The sequence below is a fragment of the Ceratosolen solmsi genome, unplaced genomic scaffold (assembly GCF_000503995.2).
Source record: "Ceratosolen solmsi marchali unplaced genomic scaffold, CerSol_1.0 scaffold10, whole genome shotgun sequence".
NCBI classification, from domain to species: domain Eukaryota; kingdom Metazoa; phylum Arthropoda; class Insecta; order Hymenoptera; family Agaonidae; genus Ceratosolen; species Ceratosolen solmsi.
In genome coordinates, this window is record NW_011948412.1 from 19,406,662 (window position 1) to 19,426,766 (window position 20,105).

At 29.8% G+C, this 20,105-nt stretch overlaps 1 protein-coding gene across 1 annotated transcript; it reads right to left on the reverse strand.

The window, feature by feature from the left end:
- Positions 1-11,912: 11,912 nt before the first annotated feature.
- LOC105361614 (potassium voltage-gated channel protein Shal) lies at positions 11,913-13,148 on the reverse strand. Its single transcript, XM_011498869.1, has one exon. It carries the CDS (start codon positions 13,029-13,031, stop codon positions 11,913-11,915), a length of 1,119 nt encoding a protein of 372 aa, XP_011497171.1. The 5' UTR covers positions 13,032-13,148.
- Positions 13,149-20,105: the final 6,957 nt, after the last annotated feature.

Consider the following 20,105-nt stretch of genomic DNA (forward strand, 5'->3'; position numbering starts at 1 on the left):
GAAAGAGAGAGAGAGAGAGACAGAGAGAGAGAGAGAGAAAGAGAGAGAGAAACCAAATGGAATGTACCTTAAAATTTAAAAATAATTCCATTCTCTACTTTCAGCCAGATGCATTACATATGAGTATATTTTTTAGAAAAAATCATTTTAACATATTCTCTTTAAGCACGATTTGAAAGAAGTCATATCTTTTGAAGTTCAAACATCTAGAAAACTCCAATGTGAAAAAATAGCATATACCCACTATACAGACAACCACCTTACAAATTTTATCAGATTGACGATTCACGATAAAACCAATCTCTGCAATAAATGACATTCAATATGCATTATTTTTCGTCCCAATGAAACAAATTTATAGAAGAGCAAATATACTGTCGGCATTTTCTAAGCATTTCACGCAAACAACTGCCAAAAGATATTTAGCATTACCATTCAGCATCTTACACCACTTGACACCGAACGTATTCGCAACCGATTCATACCTATGATGAAAGGAGGGGAAGACAAACAATAATGCATTTTGATTCGCGGATACTAAAGCTAAGAAACTTCACAAGTTGACACACACTTATTAAAATCTTGAATATAATGAATTTTTATCAATTAATAATACATTTTTGTAACTAATTATATTTTTAAAATTATAATAATCTATTATGATAAATATTCTGATGAATGATTATGTACAAACAGTTTTTTATCTCCATAAATAAGGAGCATAATAAATATTAAGCCATCGTATTATAAATGAAAAAATAATGCTTCAAAAAATATTTGTATTTCAAAAAAAAATGTCGCAACTCGTATTAATATTATTATTATGAATTATATTTATAAACATAATATTATCTTGATTTTTTCCTCTTCAATCATTGTTAAAACATATTACTGTAACAATTTTTAAACGACCATGCTACTTAAAGACTGAATTTCTTTTTGGGCCTATTTCAATTGTTTATTTTTAAAGAACAAAAGAAAAAAATTTTTTATAAAATTATTATATTTTGTTTAATTTATAAAAATATCGTTGAAAAGTTTTGTATCAAATTGGCTATGTTCTAGCTCTAATGAAACTACTAGGACGGAAAGTGCGCTAACATCGGAAACATTTTACACTCAATTTTTTATCTAGAACAAAAAATATATGTCTAAAATTTTTCAAATACATGGCCAGTAGAATATATAGTGTAATTAAAAAAAAATTGTATTTTCTTAAATTGTATATAGAATATAGACAAATTGTAAATATGAAATCTTTTATATAACTAAATATTTTATTAAGTATAATAATAATTTCAATTAACATTGAATTTTATTTAACATTTCGTTAAAATTGTAATTCCATTCAACAATATTTATAAATATAATTTCAAATCAAAATAAAATTGAAAAAATATTAAATACAATATTAAAAAATTAAAAAAATAACGTAAAAAAATGTTTTAGATTTTTAAATATCTATAAATAGTAGAAAATTCATTTACCTCTAATAAATAAATTCTAAATTCTTATATTTGCTTTCCTACTTCATTTTACTAATAATAAACTACTTTTATGTCATTAATAGAAAGTCGTTTTAACATTGTAACAGCTTTCCACGTCAAACCAGATACAATTAATGCCATAATTGAATACCTTGTGATGTTCATAATTTTCATCATTATTTTTATATTTCTACTACTATATTTAAGATATTTTTTATTGGCTTTCTTGGCTATTTTGTAAGTTAGCGTATAAATAAAGATTTAGAAAATCATATCAAATAAATTTTTTTAAATAAACTCAACTTTTTAATGAGAAGAATTAGAATTTTATAGATATATATATTATTTTACCACAAACACATTGTTGGAATCGTTTATTTGCAATATTAGATAACTTAAAACTAATATTCTACAATATACTTAATGATATATTAATTAATATCGGTTTAAAAACTGTTAATTATTTAAACAAAAATATATCATAAAATTTATTTATTTTAAAAAGTATGAAAATAATTTTTTATGTTTAGAGTATATTTTATAGAAAAAGAACTTCTTAATTGAAAAAAACAATCCCAAAATACCAAACATAAAAAGCAAAACTCAATTTCAGTAATACATCTTAAAAGTTTATATGTACGAACAATTAAACATACACCCTTTATGTTTATACATTCAAAGATTACATTCTTTGGCAGTAAAATCACTGAGCTAATAAAATAATGTATAGACGGTATCAGAAAAAATTCACAAAAAAGCATTTTTCATCATACTCACGATGAAAAAAAAACAAAAGAAAAACTTGAACGATTAAAAGAGTATTTATTCTTTTTTTATTTAGCTTTCATGTACATTTGCTTGAAGCGTGTATATATAGCGAGATGTATACATCTTTTGTATGTTTTCACTTTGAAAATTTCTTTAACAGTATATATATTTTTAAATCTTTACTTTATACGTTCGTGTATACAATTGAAATTCATTTGACGTTAATCTTCGAGAATAGTGAAAATAATTATTCGTATAGAGAGTAACCAGCCGGTGGTTTTATAGCCATTTAAAATTGAATGAATTACATTTAATGGAAATTTTATAACTTCGTATTATTCGTACGTTAAACTAGCAACTGCTTTTACGATGCGATGTTGAGAGTTACAAAATCTTTAGAAGTATCGAGAATCTCACTTTATTTGATATTAAAAAACTAGCTATCCATTGATTAGGGGTTACTAAAGGAGTAAATAAATTTCACACGAAAACTCGACTTTCTATTTCTCTATTAAAACGACAGCTGTAGCGTGACGTCACGCGATACCCAATTCTAACAATGTAGTGCATAAATAATTGTCAGCTGTCACTAAGAGAAAAAAATTTTATTCTTCATTCTGTTATCCCCTTCTTTTTCCTACACATGTTCATAAACCTTTTTATATTTGCAATTTTTAGAAACTATCAACGATTGAATCGAGCTTTATCCACAATGGACTGACAAATAAATTCCATCTTTATTTCTATCATTCGTGATTTCAAGATTTATCATAGTATTGAAGTTGAATATATTAATTTAAGAAAAAAAACATAAATCATGAACATTATGATATCGCAATGGATTAGTAGCATTTTAAATAAATAAACTCTCTATATAAATCATGAAATTTAATTTTGCCATAATAAGGGTTATTTTATCTTCAAACCATTGAGATCTAAAATGTATTTACGATTCTCAGAGCATTTTCTTTTAAACATAAAGGATCTTGACTATGTAAATTAGCCAACATTTTAGCTGCTTATCATTTCAAGTTTAAAGAGGTAAGTACATAAATATTCGAGCAAAATTACCTCGATATTATTTTGATATTTTTAATCCTGTATTTAATTATTATGCTACCTAAACCGTTGATAGAAATTGATAATTAATAATTGTATTATTGCTAATTTACAGAATTCAAATCACTTTTATAATTTACTTCGTGCTCTACGAATGCAAATATTATACAATACCGATAGATACTTTTACGTGTCAGAGAGAATATGTTATAATCTGAATATATAATATATTATATAATGGCACTGACATAAACAGAAATATATAAATCAGAATTTGAAATATTTCGCATCTGAAATTTAAACTGTATTCAACTTATAATTATTAATTTAATATAATTTCACTATTAATTTAATATCATATTTATAATTATACGTTTAATGTATCAAATATTATATTTGAAGTAAAGCATTTTTTCAATCTCTCATAGTATTTAATAGGGATAACACTTATAGTTTTTAAATTGATTTTGTCAATAGCCAGAATTTTATTTATATTTAGTTCAAGTAAATAGTAAATATTTTTATAATATTAAAACATTTTCATAAAATTTCATTTTTTGACTTTAAACTAATATATGCCAATCCAGAATAAAACTGAATAAATTGTTATTGATTGTATAAATTGATAATACAGAAATCAATGTTTATTGGACATTTTATTTCCAAATGACTGAAGAAATATAAATTAATAACAAATTGTATTATTGCAAAACTATCGATAGTATTGAATAATCAGAAGTATTAAATAATTTTCAATTTATAACACAGTATTAAATTTATAAATAATAATTGAAATTTATTAGAATTGTGTGAATGTTCACTAGATTTTCTATATTTAATGTAACGGAAATTGTTATCAATATTATGGACTAAACATTTAATTGATTTTCAAAAACTATCAGTTCATACCAAAAAGGTAGATTTATTGAAACGTATTTTATTTGTGCTTTGATTAAGCCGGATTTAGTCAAAGAACAAACTTACTTTGACTCAAAATTCTATACAAATCTCGTATTTGCTCTAGGTGACTTTAGTTTTTCCTTTAGCGAAACTATCGATATCAATTAATTTACAATGCATCGGAAAACGCAGTTTTCCATGTAATGTATGTTTTATCGTTGTAGTCTTGACCGGTATAAATACTTTTTTCCCACGCAAACTTCTAAAGTCCAAGTCTAAAGAGAATTGGAGCCTATTTTAAACAAAAAATTATTTTTATACGTATGAACTTAAAGTACTTTTATTATATTATACGTTTCTGCAATTCTAAAAAATTGATCACAAACTTTTACAACTATTTGGTTTATCCTCCACATAAATTATAAATAAAGATAAAAACATAGTTAAAATTTTCGAACTTTGATTCTTAAAGTCTACTTTGCCATTTTTTTTATACAATACCATTAATTACATATATTTCCAAACGTTTTTAAAACTAAATTATTAAAAAACTTCTGAAAATTAATGTCCTATATAAAAAAATTACTATTTTATGGAAATTTCCAAATTCATTGGCGAAATCTATCATGAAAAACAAATATTCTGATAGTATCACAATAGCTCTAACAAGTATAAGTCAAATATTTGGTTATATTAATTTTCAAATAAAATATTTAGAAAAATTCAGATTTGGAAATCTAAAAAAATTATCAATTTATTGACATCTTTCTATATGGGCCCATATTTACCTAAAGATGCTACAGAAAAAGATCCAGATGGTAATGAATAATAAGAAATGCGCAGAAACGTTAACAGTGAAAAAGCTATAAAGGAAATTCTAACTTATAAAAAGAGTAAAATACCTTCTAGAAGTCTATTTTCTTATTGTAATCATCTAAATTAAAATAGATCATCATAAAAACAAGTTCGAAACACTATTCAACAAAATTTATCTAGATATTCTATTGACTATGTTTGAAAGATAATATTAAGTCTATTATACATAACTATAATATAATAAGACACTATAAGAATATTCATTTGCATAATTAACACTTTAATAAGATATTATGGTACATAAAGATATCTATAAATATGTTAAACTACAAGAATATTATTAGTAACTATCATACGTCTACTTTAAATACACAAACTGTGATTATAAATTCTTTACCATTAACTTAAAAATCTAAATGTCATAAGATAATAGAATCATAATAAATTTAAAGTATAAGTTACACCTTTAAAAATATTAAATAAAGATAAGAGATATTGAGTACTGCGAGAGTCTGGGGTAATAACAAATGTAATGAATAATAAATGTATACTAAACGTAAAATAATTTTAGATACAAAAGAAAACCATAATAATATTAAAAAATATAATACTGATCAAAAAATTAAGTTTTATTATTGATTCATACATATCAGAATATAAACTATACATCAAATTCTATAAATGTAATAATACTTTTACATAAATATATAAATCAAATATATAAATTTAATTAAATTAAAATAATCAAAATGCTTATTATATATGTTACTAAATATTAAGCATAAATAAAATAATATTTCCCCCTTATGTTTGAAATATGAAAAGCAACTTGATAATTAGTTTCATTTTAAAATAGAATTATCAATCCTCGAAATAGTTTTAATTGAAGAATTGAAATATTTAGATGTTTGAATTTATTATGGAAAATAAATTTTATCTATTTAAACTAACTGTTAGTTAACTACTCTATCATTTAAAGTAAATTTTTTGTTTTAATACAATACAAATTTGGAATTCATTTTACTTTCAAGGATCATTTTCAAAAATAATATTATTTCGAACACTACTACCACTGCTTCAGGTACATAAAACAAAATATAAATCGGTATTTTAAGGAGAAATTTAAGCATAAAATAAAGTTCAAATTTAAAATTAACATGCTAATGAGAGGGAGAGAGAGAGAGAAAGAGAGAGATTGAAAAAAATAGCTTTTGAAGATAAACAGTTAAATTCTATCATTATTTTTACTGTTATTATTGTCATTGTCCCTGGTCGTCTAAATAATTTGTCTCCACTCACAGACCAACTAATGCATGAATAAAATTTTTACATTCTGTAATTCTATATCAGTAATTTATTTCAAAATTATAAGAAAAATGCGTATCTATTTCTTAAAACATTAACCTAATCATTAAATCACATTTTATTGAAAATATTAGAATTTAGCAATTAAAATTTTGTAATAAATATATGTTTTACATGCAAATTTTTTTATTAATATCTTGATATTATATTATACTATTGCAGAAATATAACCTATTATTGTTAACTTTAACTGATTATTAAGACTTGGATAAAAAGTTATTAAATATTGTACAATATTAGATTAATAATAATAATAATATAAATAGTAATTAATTATAAAAACTTATTTATGATTATCGAAAAACAAAATTATGAAAATGGTTCAAATATAAATAATATATACAATACCAATGTATATTAAAATTAAATTTAATTTGATCATATTTTTGTTCTATTCGTGTGTGTAAGTTTTAAAGAAAAAAAAAATAAAAGATAAATACGGTATTACTTTTCTTCAATTTATCAATATTACTATTATTAATAATTATTATTCTTAAATATTAATACACTGACATTTGTATAGATATAATTAGATACCAACATATGTTAAAATTAGCATTTAAAGATATATTTAAATTAGAAATATAATACAAAAATAACTTCAGTTAAAAATTAAATGTGATTAATAAATTCACCAAATACAAAATAGTGAACAATAATCTGATCTAAATTTTGCTACTTCTAAAAACAGTGTCCAATGTTAATAGTTTTCCTCTACCAAAAAATTTCCATACACATTCCACATTTTCTGCCAGACAGGGAGAAACGGATGAACTGAGAAACAGAGATAAGCTGAGAAAAACTGAAGAAAGTAAGAAAAAGAGAAATAACAGAAAAACGCGAGTCGGGAAATGCAACAAAAGAAAAAAAGACGAAGGAAAGAAAGACAAGGCGAAATGGTTAAAAATACACTCAAGCGCAGTAGACGGAACGTCGCGGCGTCTTTCTGCCTTGCGGTGGTTTACACGAAGCCAATTACTTGAAGAGTAAGATTGCGAACAAGACTTTTATCTTCCCCCACTATGTCTCTCTCTCTCTCTCTCTCTCTCTCTCTCTTTATATATATATATATATATATATATATATATTCCCTTTGCTATTTCGTTTCACATGATCTTCATTCAAGGGAACCCGCATGTATGCTACGACTTATTTTCCCATAGTTAATGGCAAGTGAAAAGATGTATTGTTTGATACAGTATCTAATTATTTATAAAACGTAGATATTTACGTAAATGCCTAAACATAATAGAAGTATAACAAATATTTTCAAAATTAATTATTCAAAACAACATTCTATAAAGATTATTTCAACATAACGACATACGTGTAATATTTTCTAATTTAGAAAATAATAAAAATAAAATTTAATATAATACAAAATTAAATTACAAAATTATAAAATTAATTTTAATAGGCAGACAGTAAGTGTCAATAAAAGATTTGGTATCGAAATCAGCATAGGGTAAATTCTTAAAATGTCTTCCATCATTATTAACGCTCTAGTTTGTAAAATTTTACGTTTTATTCTATTGTGCACTATATTACAATGTACTTGAATTTACTGTAACTTAATAAACCTAAGAAACTTTTGTATCAAAGCTTCTATTAAAATTTAACACATTGATGAATAATACATAGTTTTTATTATCTTTTTAACGCATTCAAAGCACTAGAAAAGTATTTTGTAACTTTTCGTGCAACGCTTTAACCACTGATACGAGTTTCCTTTTTTGCTTTAAGTGTTACTATTTTCTCTTCACTCTCTTCTACGTATTTTTTTCTTCTAGATCTCATCTCTTCTACGTCGTTTCATTACACGGATAAGTTTACAAACCAGTTTTCATTTTAAGATCTACATGTATATAAATAACATCATGTAAATGTTTATTTTTTTTTCTAACTACTCTATAAGTAACACATTATTTTTAAACATTTAAGCTTACAATAAACAGTTTTATTTTGAATTATCTTAAAATCGATAAATGATTTGATGATATAACATAGTTAATTATTTTTATTTATAGTATTTAAGTTTTAATCGAATATTTAAGAAAAATTTATTTAAACATCAAGCACTACATAACTTCAAATTTACAAAAAATGCTTAAACATGTATGAATAATTAAACAACTTTCATACTAAATAAATTATACATAAACATTTAATTGATATATATATATATTTTTTTTTTTATGGAAAATAAATGTGTGTGTGTGTGTGTGTGTGTGTGCGTGCGTGCGTGTAAGTGTGTGTGTGTGTGAGTGAGTGTGTGTGTGTGAACACGCGTGATAATAATATTATAAATACAAAGTTGCAGTCATAATTGTTTCAGCACTTGGATGAAATATATTAAGTGTCGTTATGTATATTTTATATACGCATGTGAATAAAAATTATATGAAAGAAAAATTTATAATCGATTATTTAAAACTGATTACATTTAGATTCACTATGGCATAATTACTAATAATAGACTAAGTTAAACATATATCAGAATAGAAGTGAAACGTATAAAATAAATAACTTATTAAATGTTACAAAATTCAATCAAATCTCTATCAAATGCAATTATATTTAGAAGAAATAATCATCGAATTACAATTACAATATGAACATTCGAATAAAATCTTAATTTGAACAGTCTCTTTAATATTAAAACTAATATCACTATCTTGATATAATAATAATATCGTAAATGTAATTTCCAAAGTAATTCAGAATAAAGCATTATTGGCAAATGAGTTTATAAAATACTTACTTTATTAATCAAACTTTAATATAAAGTAATGAACATATTAACCTTTGAGATATTAGAAGAAGGATAAATGCTCTACCATAGATTTTATTGTACAAAGGAAATAAAACAATCATCTATTTCAAATACTAAAACTACATGTATACATTTCAATTAATTCATTAATACCTTTGAAATTGAAAAATTAATAATAAGCTAATTGCACTCATTGCAATTAATTAAGTTATTATAAATTATGCGTGAAAAAACTAACTGCGAATGGGTTAACTGAAAATAGAAATGAAAAATTAATTATAATACCTTTAAAAAAAAATCTACTAGCTTAATAACAAGGTACTGCTATAAAAATAAATTCAAATTATTTCATATCATATAAAGTTATATCATATAAACCTTTTGTCAAAATGATAGCCGTAGTCTCTCGTAAGATCTGTCATATAGCTTATCTTAACTAAAAAGGGACACGAGAAAAATGAAAGAAACGTGAAAAAAGAATAAACGTATTTTGATATAAAAAGAGGGTAAACCCAGAGTAAATAGCTGCAGGTGTATGAGTAAGACGAATCGCAAAAAGAAATAAAGAAATATGAAAATCTGAAGATATCTAGCTCTAGCTTCTAGGAAGCTCACTTTCCATAAAAATCCATGTCATGCGTATTCCTTCGCCACGTACGAACTTGACCGAGTTTTGCCGCATTTCTCGCCTGTGCGTTTCTCTCCTTGAGAGTGGACTTTCCTGGGCTCACTGCACTGACGTCATCCCATACGCGTTTCTTTCTTTAGTACTTCGTTTATTGTTTTTCTTTTTAAAGGTTGAATAAGTATTGCAATTGTCTGAGAAAGCCCCCTGGTATTATCCAACGAATTCATGCTCGTTATTTTAGCGAATTTAAACTATGCATAGACAATCAGCCTTTGTATTAGATATAGAATAGCAATAGCGAAAGGAAAATGTAAGAAGAGGAGAGTAAAATTTAAAGTATGAATTGTCTCCGAAATACAGAAATACTTTGAATAACCTCTGTATGTAATCGACTACGTTAAAGTCTTGTTATTAAGTTCTATACAATATATTACAAAGGCAAACAAGACTTCGTATAATGAATAGTTGTCCTATCTTTATATAATTACTTATAACTAACCTTACCTCTATCTTATACCAAATCTAAATTTTAATGTGTAATTCTTTAACAACTCTACGTTTTTTTTTACATTTCTAAAACTCCATAGTGAATAAAAGCAAATACAAATAAAACATATCCGATATGGTCTATTAATTTGTATTTCAGGCATTCGATATCATTTATTAACTAGGTTTTTAACAACATAAAACTATTTAGCTTCTTCGATATTGTAATTTTTATTGTATTCTGAATTTTTCTATTAAATGTACAAAAAATTAAAAACAACATTCCATCGAATGTTAATAATCTATTGCTACTAAAAAACGTTCGTTAAGCAATATTTTAATATGAAATATAAAATAAAACTAATAAGAATTAACTTGTTGATAAATGATAGTGACAATTGTTTTTTTTTAAATTTATTATTTTTTGTTTTTATTTTCTAAAAGAAATTTTTCTTTATAAAATTTAAATTCAAATACACTTTATTTAACAAACAAAAAGAAATAAATGATTAATACAAAAACTAATTTTGACTATTATTCTTGGAACGTTGATCTAAAAATGTTCAATAACGCTACTTAATTTATATTCAAATTAATAAAACCATTATTTATTCAATACACTTAATTAATTTAAGTTTCTAAGTAATTATTGTACTCGTACATCAATTTTTTACGATTCCTTTAATATAGAGGTAGATTTCGATTCATTTATCAAAATTTCTCATTCAATAAAAATGAAGATTTTGAATTAATTGAGTTTGTGAAACTTTTGCATTATGATTAAATAGATCTGATGAAAAATAACGACACCATTTCTCTCAGCTTCAATTAAAGTCCCGTCAATCACTTTGAAATTTTCACTTAATAACTGGAAAATTAATTAAACCACAAAATATTGACTATTCTAATTTTAAATTCATCCATGAATAATATCAAGCATAAATGAATTAAAAAGATATTTTGCTGAAGTCATAGAAATAAAATACCAACTTCGTCTAAGCAAGGATAAATAAATGAACATAAATAAATAAATATATATAAATAAATATATATATATATATATATATATAAATAAATATAAATAAATAAATAAATATATATATATAAATAAATAAATAAATATAATACAATATAATACAATGATTTTTGTGCTTTAAAAAAAAACAGCTAAAAATTTATAAGTGACGATAATGCAATATATCTTCAAATCATCCTCTCTCTCTCTTCTCTCTCACTAATTTCTTAAACTTTTTTTCAGTATTTTCTTTGGTTAAAAAAAATTTAAATGTATTGATATTAATTATTAGTAGTATTGAAAGGTGAAATTTATTTAAGAACAACTCAAATGAATATTAGTTTGATCATTGGCATATTGACGGTGGACATTCATTTTGAATAAAATATAATCCATAAGTGAGAGAAGTATATATTGAGATAATCGATCAATCTATATCTTACGTAGGTATTTTCTTTGTCGAATTAATATAACTAGAATTATGCTTCCAGGAAATTGTGGGAAGAATCTCTTAATTTGTATGGTCTAAGTAAACAGTGCGAATAATGTATAATTTAGTATAAAAATATTGCATTTAAATAGTGCATTAAGAGTAGTAAGAGAAAGCGCGTTAACTCACCCTAACGTTGTCATTGTAACGATGGTGTACCAGAAAGCGGCTGGAATCGAGGTGAAATTAGTGCCGTCTACGTTCTTTTCAGCATAGAACATAACCGTGGCAAATATGATGATGGCCATAGCTAGTGAGAAAACAAGAAAACCAAGCTCGGAAGCGCACGACTTGAGGGTATAACCGAGGATCCGGAGGCCTTGCGAGTGCCGTGAGAACTTGAAAATCCTAAATACGCGAAAGACTCGCAGGGTGACGAAGGCCCCGGAGACGTCGTCGTTATCGGTAATGCCGAGACCAATGTAGTACGGCAATATAGCTACAACGTCTATAATGGACATGACCGATCTAGCGAATTTGCAACGGCTCGGCGCCGCGAACAGCCGCAATAAATACTCAGCCGTGAATATCATGACGCAGGCGGTATCCAGGCAGAAAAATACGATCTTGTATCGCTCGCCACAGGAGAGCGTACCCGCGCGTCCTGGCCTATTACCACATGGTACTGTCTCCACGACGTTGGCCAGGACGCTTACCGCAATGAAGAAGCCCGTGACGTAGTAGAATACGAGGGCCGCGGTCGAAATATGTGGATTCTGAAAGGCACGCCACATTTTCTGGCGCATGTCCGTCAGCTGCTGAAGATTCTGATCGCCGTTCTCGCTCAGCTTGTCGTCCATCAGGCGCTCGGCGTTCTCGCGCTTCCTGTCCCTGTAGTCCTCGTAGCAGCAGTCACCGATAACATCAGGCAGGATACCGAAGAACGCGAGCTCTTCGTCGTAGCTGGTCAGGCACTCGTGCTTCGGGTAGTGAAGCTTGCCAGTGCGATAATAATTGAGGATGTGACGAAATATGTCCGGGTCGCGATCAAAGAAGTACTCACGGGATTCTTCATCGTAGAAGAACTCGCGCTCGTTGGAGCCGAGCAACGTGTCCGGGTACTTCTCGAGAGTGTTACGCCAAGTCTCGAAACGGCGACCAGAAACGTTGATCAGAAGCTTCTCATCGTCGGCCTTGCGACGATTCTTCGGTATGGGCGGTGGAGGCAACGGGTGCGTCGCTATTGGTACCCACCCAATCGCCGCCGCCCGGGCGAACGGCAGCCAAGCCGCGACCGAAGCCATGTTATGCGTGGTAATGCGGCCGGCCCTCGTCGACCCTTAACTACTTCTTCGCGAAATCGACTGGCGAACAGTGATTCGTCACCGCCGAGCGAGCGTAGCCTCGGCCAATGCTATTTTTCCTTACCGGTCCCAACTCACAGCGCACGACTACATGTTCCTCGATCGAGATCGCGAGTCCCGAGAAAAGGCGATCGACTGGCAAACACCTCTGCTCGGTCGATCGCCTTTTTCGAAGCCCTTGGGACGCGGGACCTCACCCGCGAGTCTCATAATAATTCAGCATCGACTCGATAGTGCCGATGATCACTCGCGTCATCGTCGTCGACCTCTTTGTTTTTGTTTTTTTTTTGTTTAAAGCGATCCGTCAAAGTACCCAGCGCCTCAGTGCCTCCGATCAAAGTCCACCTCACAATGGAGTCTTCTTCGCACGTTCGGTAGCCAACAGCTACATCCCGGCACGTTGTCCTCCACCATTATCGATACAAAAATTCTCGTTCCCGTCCGTTCGTCCCCCGTCCGTCCCTAGCCAACTCTCGCACTAGCGTGTGATTATCACGCGCGCGCGCGCGCATACACGCATGCACATATAACACGCATAACACGCACACAAATGCACGTATACGTGCACGCACACGTACACAAAGTACGGCCACTAGCCGTGTCTTTGTTTGAAAGACTGGAGCTACCCCACGATCGTGAAACAACCTATCCACATTAATTCAGGCAGTCACGTCCTCCTCGGGACCACCACAGGGACGACGTCACCGCGGCTCATCGACCTCTAGCTTGGAGCGTGGCCCTGTTGCCGCGGCACTTTCATCACAAGCCCAATGTCCCTTAAGCGGCCGTCGCAATGTTCAGCAACGCTTGTTGGCGTAGACACATCCTAAGCCGCCGGCTGATGCTGCTGATTCCGTTGCTCTCTCTCTCTCTCTCTCCCTCTCTCTCTCACTCTCTCTCTCTCCCTCTCTCTCTCTCTCTCTTTATCTCTCTCTCCCTCTCGCTCTCTCTCTCTCTCTATCTGACCTTACCCAACTCTCACCCAAAATTTACTTTACGCAAGGTTCGATCGATATATATGCTTGTCTATTGTACGGCGAGCATCTCTTTTTCTTTTTCGTCTTCCGTTTTCTCTTCTTCCTCTTGCTCCTCTTCTTCTTCTTCTTTTTCTTTTTCTTTTTCTTTTTCTTCTTCTTTGTCGTCGCTGACGTCGTCGTCGTCGTCGTCGTCGTTTTCGTCGTCGTCGTCGTTGGTTCCTCTCACTGCTTCTTCTTTCCTTCTATCTTTTATCGTACGCGTGTCTTGAAAAGAAATTCCACAATCAAACACCCGGGAGACGCGAGGAACTCTGAGATTAGTGATCACTGTCCACTACGAGCATGTGCTCCTCTGAAGCAACGCTTCCTTATGCGTCCAACGTCTATAGATACGCGTGGAGTTGCCTCCTTCGCGCTCCGTCGAGCGACAAGGACGAGGGCTCGCACAGCACTGGAAGTAGCTGGCGACGCGAAGGCGTGTACTCCTGACTCCAGCAATCTAACCTGGACAAAGGAGGAGGAAATACTAGGTCGGGTTACGTTACTCATTCCTCGGTAATAGTACCTCGTGAATACCGGGCGCCACTTGACGGTATAAGCGCAGTTGTGCTATACGTTTGTTTGTTTATTGGTCGTTCGTTTGTTTCTCTGCTTGTTTCCTCGTTTGTTTATTTATATGTACATTTGTTGTTTGTTTGTTTAATTATTTGCGCATTAACTCAACCTTGTGCGCGGCTACACGCGTGTACGCATACACGCGTGTGTATGAGTGTATTGGTGTGTCTGTGTGCGCGCGTATGGTTGTGTATATGCGCGCGTGTGGGTGTGTTTATGTACGTGTGCGTGTGTATGATTTAGTGTGTGTGCGTGTGCGCGCGAGTGTGTAAACGCTCACCGAATCGCGCAAAGCATGCACGCATCCGCGAGTCGACTCGCTCGATGAGTTGGTAACTCACGACTGCTGCTAGCACCACCAAAGCCGAGCTTTCACAAGGCTGGCGAAACACAGAGAGCTTTCGAGCTTCACGCTCGATCCCCCCTACTTTCCGCCACCTCCGCTTACCGTCTCTCTTGCTCACGCGGTCTTCCTCAACGCCATCGCTTTGCCAGTGCCTGAAAGCTAAAAGCTCTCCATCTTTGTCGCTTGCTCTCTCTCGCTTCCACTCACCCTGTAGCTTCTTGCATCCACACATCAGCGTTGGAAAACAGACACCCCCCCCTGTCTTTCATTATTTTCTCTACCTCTCTCTAACTCTCTCTCTCTCTCTCTCTCTCTCTCTCTCTCTCTCTCCCCCTCTTTGTGTACATATATTTATATACATCGGGAATAAAACGGTTTACTGTCTCTTTTTCTCTCTTGCTATGCCGTATCATCGGAGTTTCAGTGGTGAAACTTCTCGCTTCTCTATTCGTATGCACGTACTCATCGAGGCTCGTAGCGCATGCTCTTCGTCATTCTACCAAATTCTCAATCTATCCATCTTTCTCCATATCCCGCAATATTCACGAACGTATGTTCTTTGGCATTCAGTCATCTACCTCCGATAAAATACGTATATGCAAGACGTTAAAGCTTTTCAACTACCAAAATTTCATCCACTAATGTTGATAAATACAATTTCTTTCAACGATCTAACACATCTACCGAAATAATAAACACTTCAACTATTATTCCGCTTTCGATGAATAATCAACAATGTACTTATTAATTATCTAATGTTAACTTATTAATTTCCTTAGCTGTACGATGCATGAATATGGTGAGTCAAAATTCAAAACGCGACAGTCGTGCTCTCCCTTTACTGAAGTTTGAATGCAATAATCAAACATTTCATATGGAAAGACTACCCACAGTTTAATCATAATGAACGCGAGAGACATTTCACCTATATTCCTAAGCATTCCAATGACCACGATCCAATAGGTAAATGCCACAACAGCGGAAGAGGAAAAATACGAGACACACCTAGACATCTGCAATATCTAGCGACCATAGAGAACCTGCAAATTAGTTACACTAGCCGTTAACCTGCGGTTGGTCCACCCGACAGCGTAAGATGACTGGAGGCAAGTGAGCCGAAATACCATAGCGGCTTAAATTGATTTTTACCAAGTGTCTGTGGCGGCATCGGCACCGACTTCAACGCCCCCACCCCCAACTCTGTCGCGGCGACCGCACGTTGTCACGGCAACGCTCGCCGCTCCAGTGACGTCAGAGCCGCCGTTACTTCCCTCCCACGCATCTCTCGCGGAATATCCGCACCCCCACTCCTTCGCTCTTTTTTCCCGTTATTTTCGCAAAAGTATTTTATTCAGACATGGGGGATGTCGAGCAACAACTCTGCTGGAGAGAATCGGCTTCTGTTCTGATTCAAAATGAACTTTGCGCTCGCTTTTTTCTTCCGAGAAAGCTTGCGCTGTTTTCATTTTGGAGATACGCAAAGTCGCCCTAATCGGCTTTTATATAGTTAGTAAAGTCCTTGAATTTATATAAAATTCTAATTTACAAAATTCTAATTTGTTATTATATATATGTTGCGCAATACTTTCCCGATATACAAATTTTAAAGTGAATATTTTACAGTATTTATAGATGCAATTGAAATTAAAATTACTTGAAATTCGGTTAAATTGCAATGATCATTTGAATTTTTATTTATAAGATATGGTGTCTATTGGTGAAAGAATGTTTATATATTGAAGATAATAACCTTGAAATAAGTGTGAAAATGTTGTAAATATACTTACATTATTGCCATTTTCATTTCAGTATTTGATCAAGAATCCGAAAATATGTTTTCAGATAATGAATAACTTGAAAAAATGCACTTCGAAAACTTTATTTAATTACATGTTTACAAAAGTTTTTGAAGTTTCGATATAATAAATTACAAATTATATTACATAAAAAAAAACATAATTTAAAGCAAATTTTCAACTTTATTCCAATTTTCTATTGTCGATTCCTTACTCAAGTTTTTGTTTACATTTATTTATAAATAAATTGTCTCAAAATTTATCGTACATAAAAATTCATGAAAACTTAAGCTTCCTTAGATACATTTAAAAAAGTTTTTTAACGAATGTTTCAAATAATTGATGATTCTTTATATATTCTTATAAATTTGCAAGTTTAATTTTAGTACTATATATGTAAATAATTTTTTAGTAAGTATTTTTAAATAAATAATTAGAAAATCTATTCTTTATTAAAAAAAATTAATATATTTTTCATCTTAAAAAACAATAATACAATCAACAACAACTGCAAATAATAAAAAATTTGTTAAATTAAAGTCTAACGTTTATTTATACCCGTATTTATGTGTGAAATATCTTAAATTTAATGTTAAACATTTTAAATCTTAAAAATATAGCAAAAGTCCTTCATTTATGTAAGTATGTATAAAATAATAATTATTTATAAATTTCACATAATTGTATATATCATATTTTAGTTAATTTTCACTCCGTAGATTGTACATAGATTTTATCAATTATATTATAAAAAAAAATATATTTTTCTGTCTTGAATTCTGAAAAGGTCTTTCTATTATTATGAAATATTTTTAATTGTCAATGATTTTCTGTCATGCATATGAACCTTATATTATTTTATGATTAAAATTTAATTTTTATTAACAAAAGAAAATCTAAATAAATATGGATATTCAATAATATATATATAATATATTACAATATGTATAGGATTTGTAAAAAAGATTACGATTTGTGAACCACATAAAAATCAATTCGCTTTATGTTAATTCTAACTTGTAAGGATAAAACCTTTGCAAAGATTTTATTTTCATTGAAAACTATTATTATTATTACAATCACGTTTTGTGTACAGATTAATGTATTATTAATATTTTTCTTATTATTATTGATTAATTATTAATTGATTGATTATTGATAAAAATGGCAACTTGGTACTTATTTTAATATAAAGTTAAATTCATAGTTAAGCCGAAGAAATAAATCTTCATTTATTAAGGGTTAATTCTTATTGTTATATTATTGTAATAATTATTAAGGTTAATAATTATTATTGTAAGTGTCTGTAGGAATAAATTTGCATATATTAATTTACAAAATTATTTTTATATAATATAGATACATATATTTCTATAGCAAATTGAATTGTTCATGATGCATTTTAATATTAATTTGAAGTATTTTGAAGCAAGCAATTTTCGATGCATGTATTTTTTTTCAATTGATTTATAAATATCAATTCTTTTAAAGTTTCAATTATGTAATAAGACCACTGAATCTGCCTATATATTTTTGAATTCAGTAATTCAATATCATTCAATAATTCTTGATAAGTATTATATTTTTAAAAGATTATATAATTCTGTATAATAAAAAGTCCTTTGGATTTTGGATTTAGAAGGATTTTTATTAATATTTTAAAAAGATAATTATAATACTAACCTACACGCGCATGCACAAACACACTACATTATTTTGTTATCAGCTAATATTTTATTATTCTAATGATAATGCCATAAGCGTAAGAAAATACTTTTAACGTTTATAAATCGTCACAACTGATTGGCCTTGATACAAGTACGAAAATGGATAGAATTATATGAGATAATGCTTCTTGTAACTTTTGATCCAATATACAGTTTTCTACTTAAATGTACAAAGGCTCTCGAAAGTAAGATCATAGGAATGTCGCCTCCTCTTTAGCTCAATTTTCCTGAAGTGCTTTCTAGTGGCGTGTATGCGACTTTATTGTCCGGAATCAATTTTAGGTCAAGACGTAGCAGTTAACTATAAAAACATGACGTTGCCCGGGTGACCAGCGCTTCAGCTTCCGCTACTTTACTTCGAATCCGTGTACGTGATTTGCATATTATGCATGGGTTTGTGATTTTCTAACATAGTCGAATGTTTTGCATTATAATAATGTCAAATTCATAAGATTTCATTTACCTATTGCAAGTTGATATTTCAGTAAAGCTCCTAAAACAATTGAGAAATATTGTTTTATTCAATAAAGCATTGAATCGTTTCTACTTTCTATCATTGTTATTTCAATAACATACATAAATGTTCATATTTAATATTATATATTTTGGCTTTGTTGTTCTATGTATGATAATTTATTGACGAGATTACGAGACACTACATATTATATTACAATCCGTAATTATACATTATAAATGATTGATCTTTTCGATACAACAGAAATGTAATACATTATTAAGAGTTTTGAATAACATTTATTTTCATGCTTCATTATATTTGTTTATTTATTCATTATATTAATTGATCAAACAATTACTTAAGAAGTTCACTACGTCAGTATTTTATAAATATTGTAAATTAATCAATATCATAGTTCGTATATGTGTATTAATGATGTTTGATTGAATTTGTAATTAGCAGAAATTTGTAACAATAATTATATAAAGAAGCAGCCTAAGCCTTTTCTATGAGTGACAAAAAAAAATATTCTTTTTATATTCTAAACACTTACTACCCAACGCCGTGAGGGCACAGATCTTACAAATGTTACTACACTATTACACGATAAAAAAGCTCTCATAAAACCGAGAACAGAAAATGAGAGGGAGAGAGCGAACGCTTTGTCAAGTGGTTGCTACTACTCCTTTTCTTTTTCTCTGACTTTCTTCCTTACTCTCTTTTCCATTCTTTTACCACGACTAGACGTACATTGCTCCCAAGTATAAAAACTTACTGGTGCTAATGAACACAGAAGCTATAGTTACACAATCATTACATAGAGATGAAAAAAAAAGAAAGAAAAATGTGAGTACTACTTTTCCTTTACCACGTTTTAAATTCTATCCAAGTATATTTATAAAATAAAGAAAAATAAAAACCTAAATGGAAAAATCCCTTTGATACCGCTGTACAGAGTATATCGAATTCTGAAACCTTAATGTTATTGTATAAATTCTATTATATGAATTGTACTCTTAAGATTTAAGACCCTTAAGAGTTGTATACATAAGAAGATCTAATTTACTGATTAGATATTCAAAGTATTGTGTGGTCA

What these genes read in the sequence shown, in the direction of transcription:
- LOC105361614 (XM_011498869.1), bottom strand. Translation starts at nt 13,031, where the DNA reads ATGGCTTCGGTCGCGGCTTGGCTGCCGTTCGCCCGGGCGGCGGCGATT.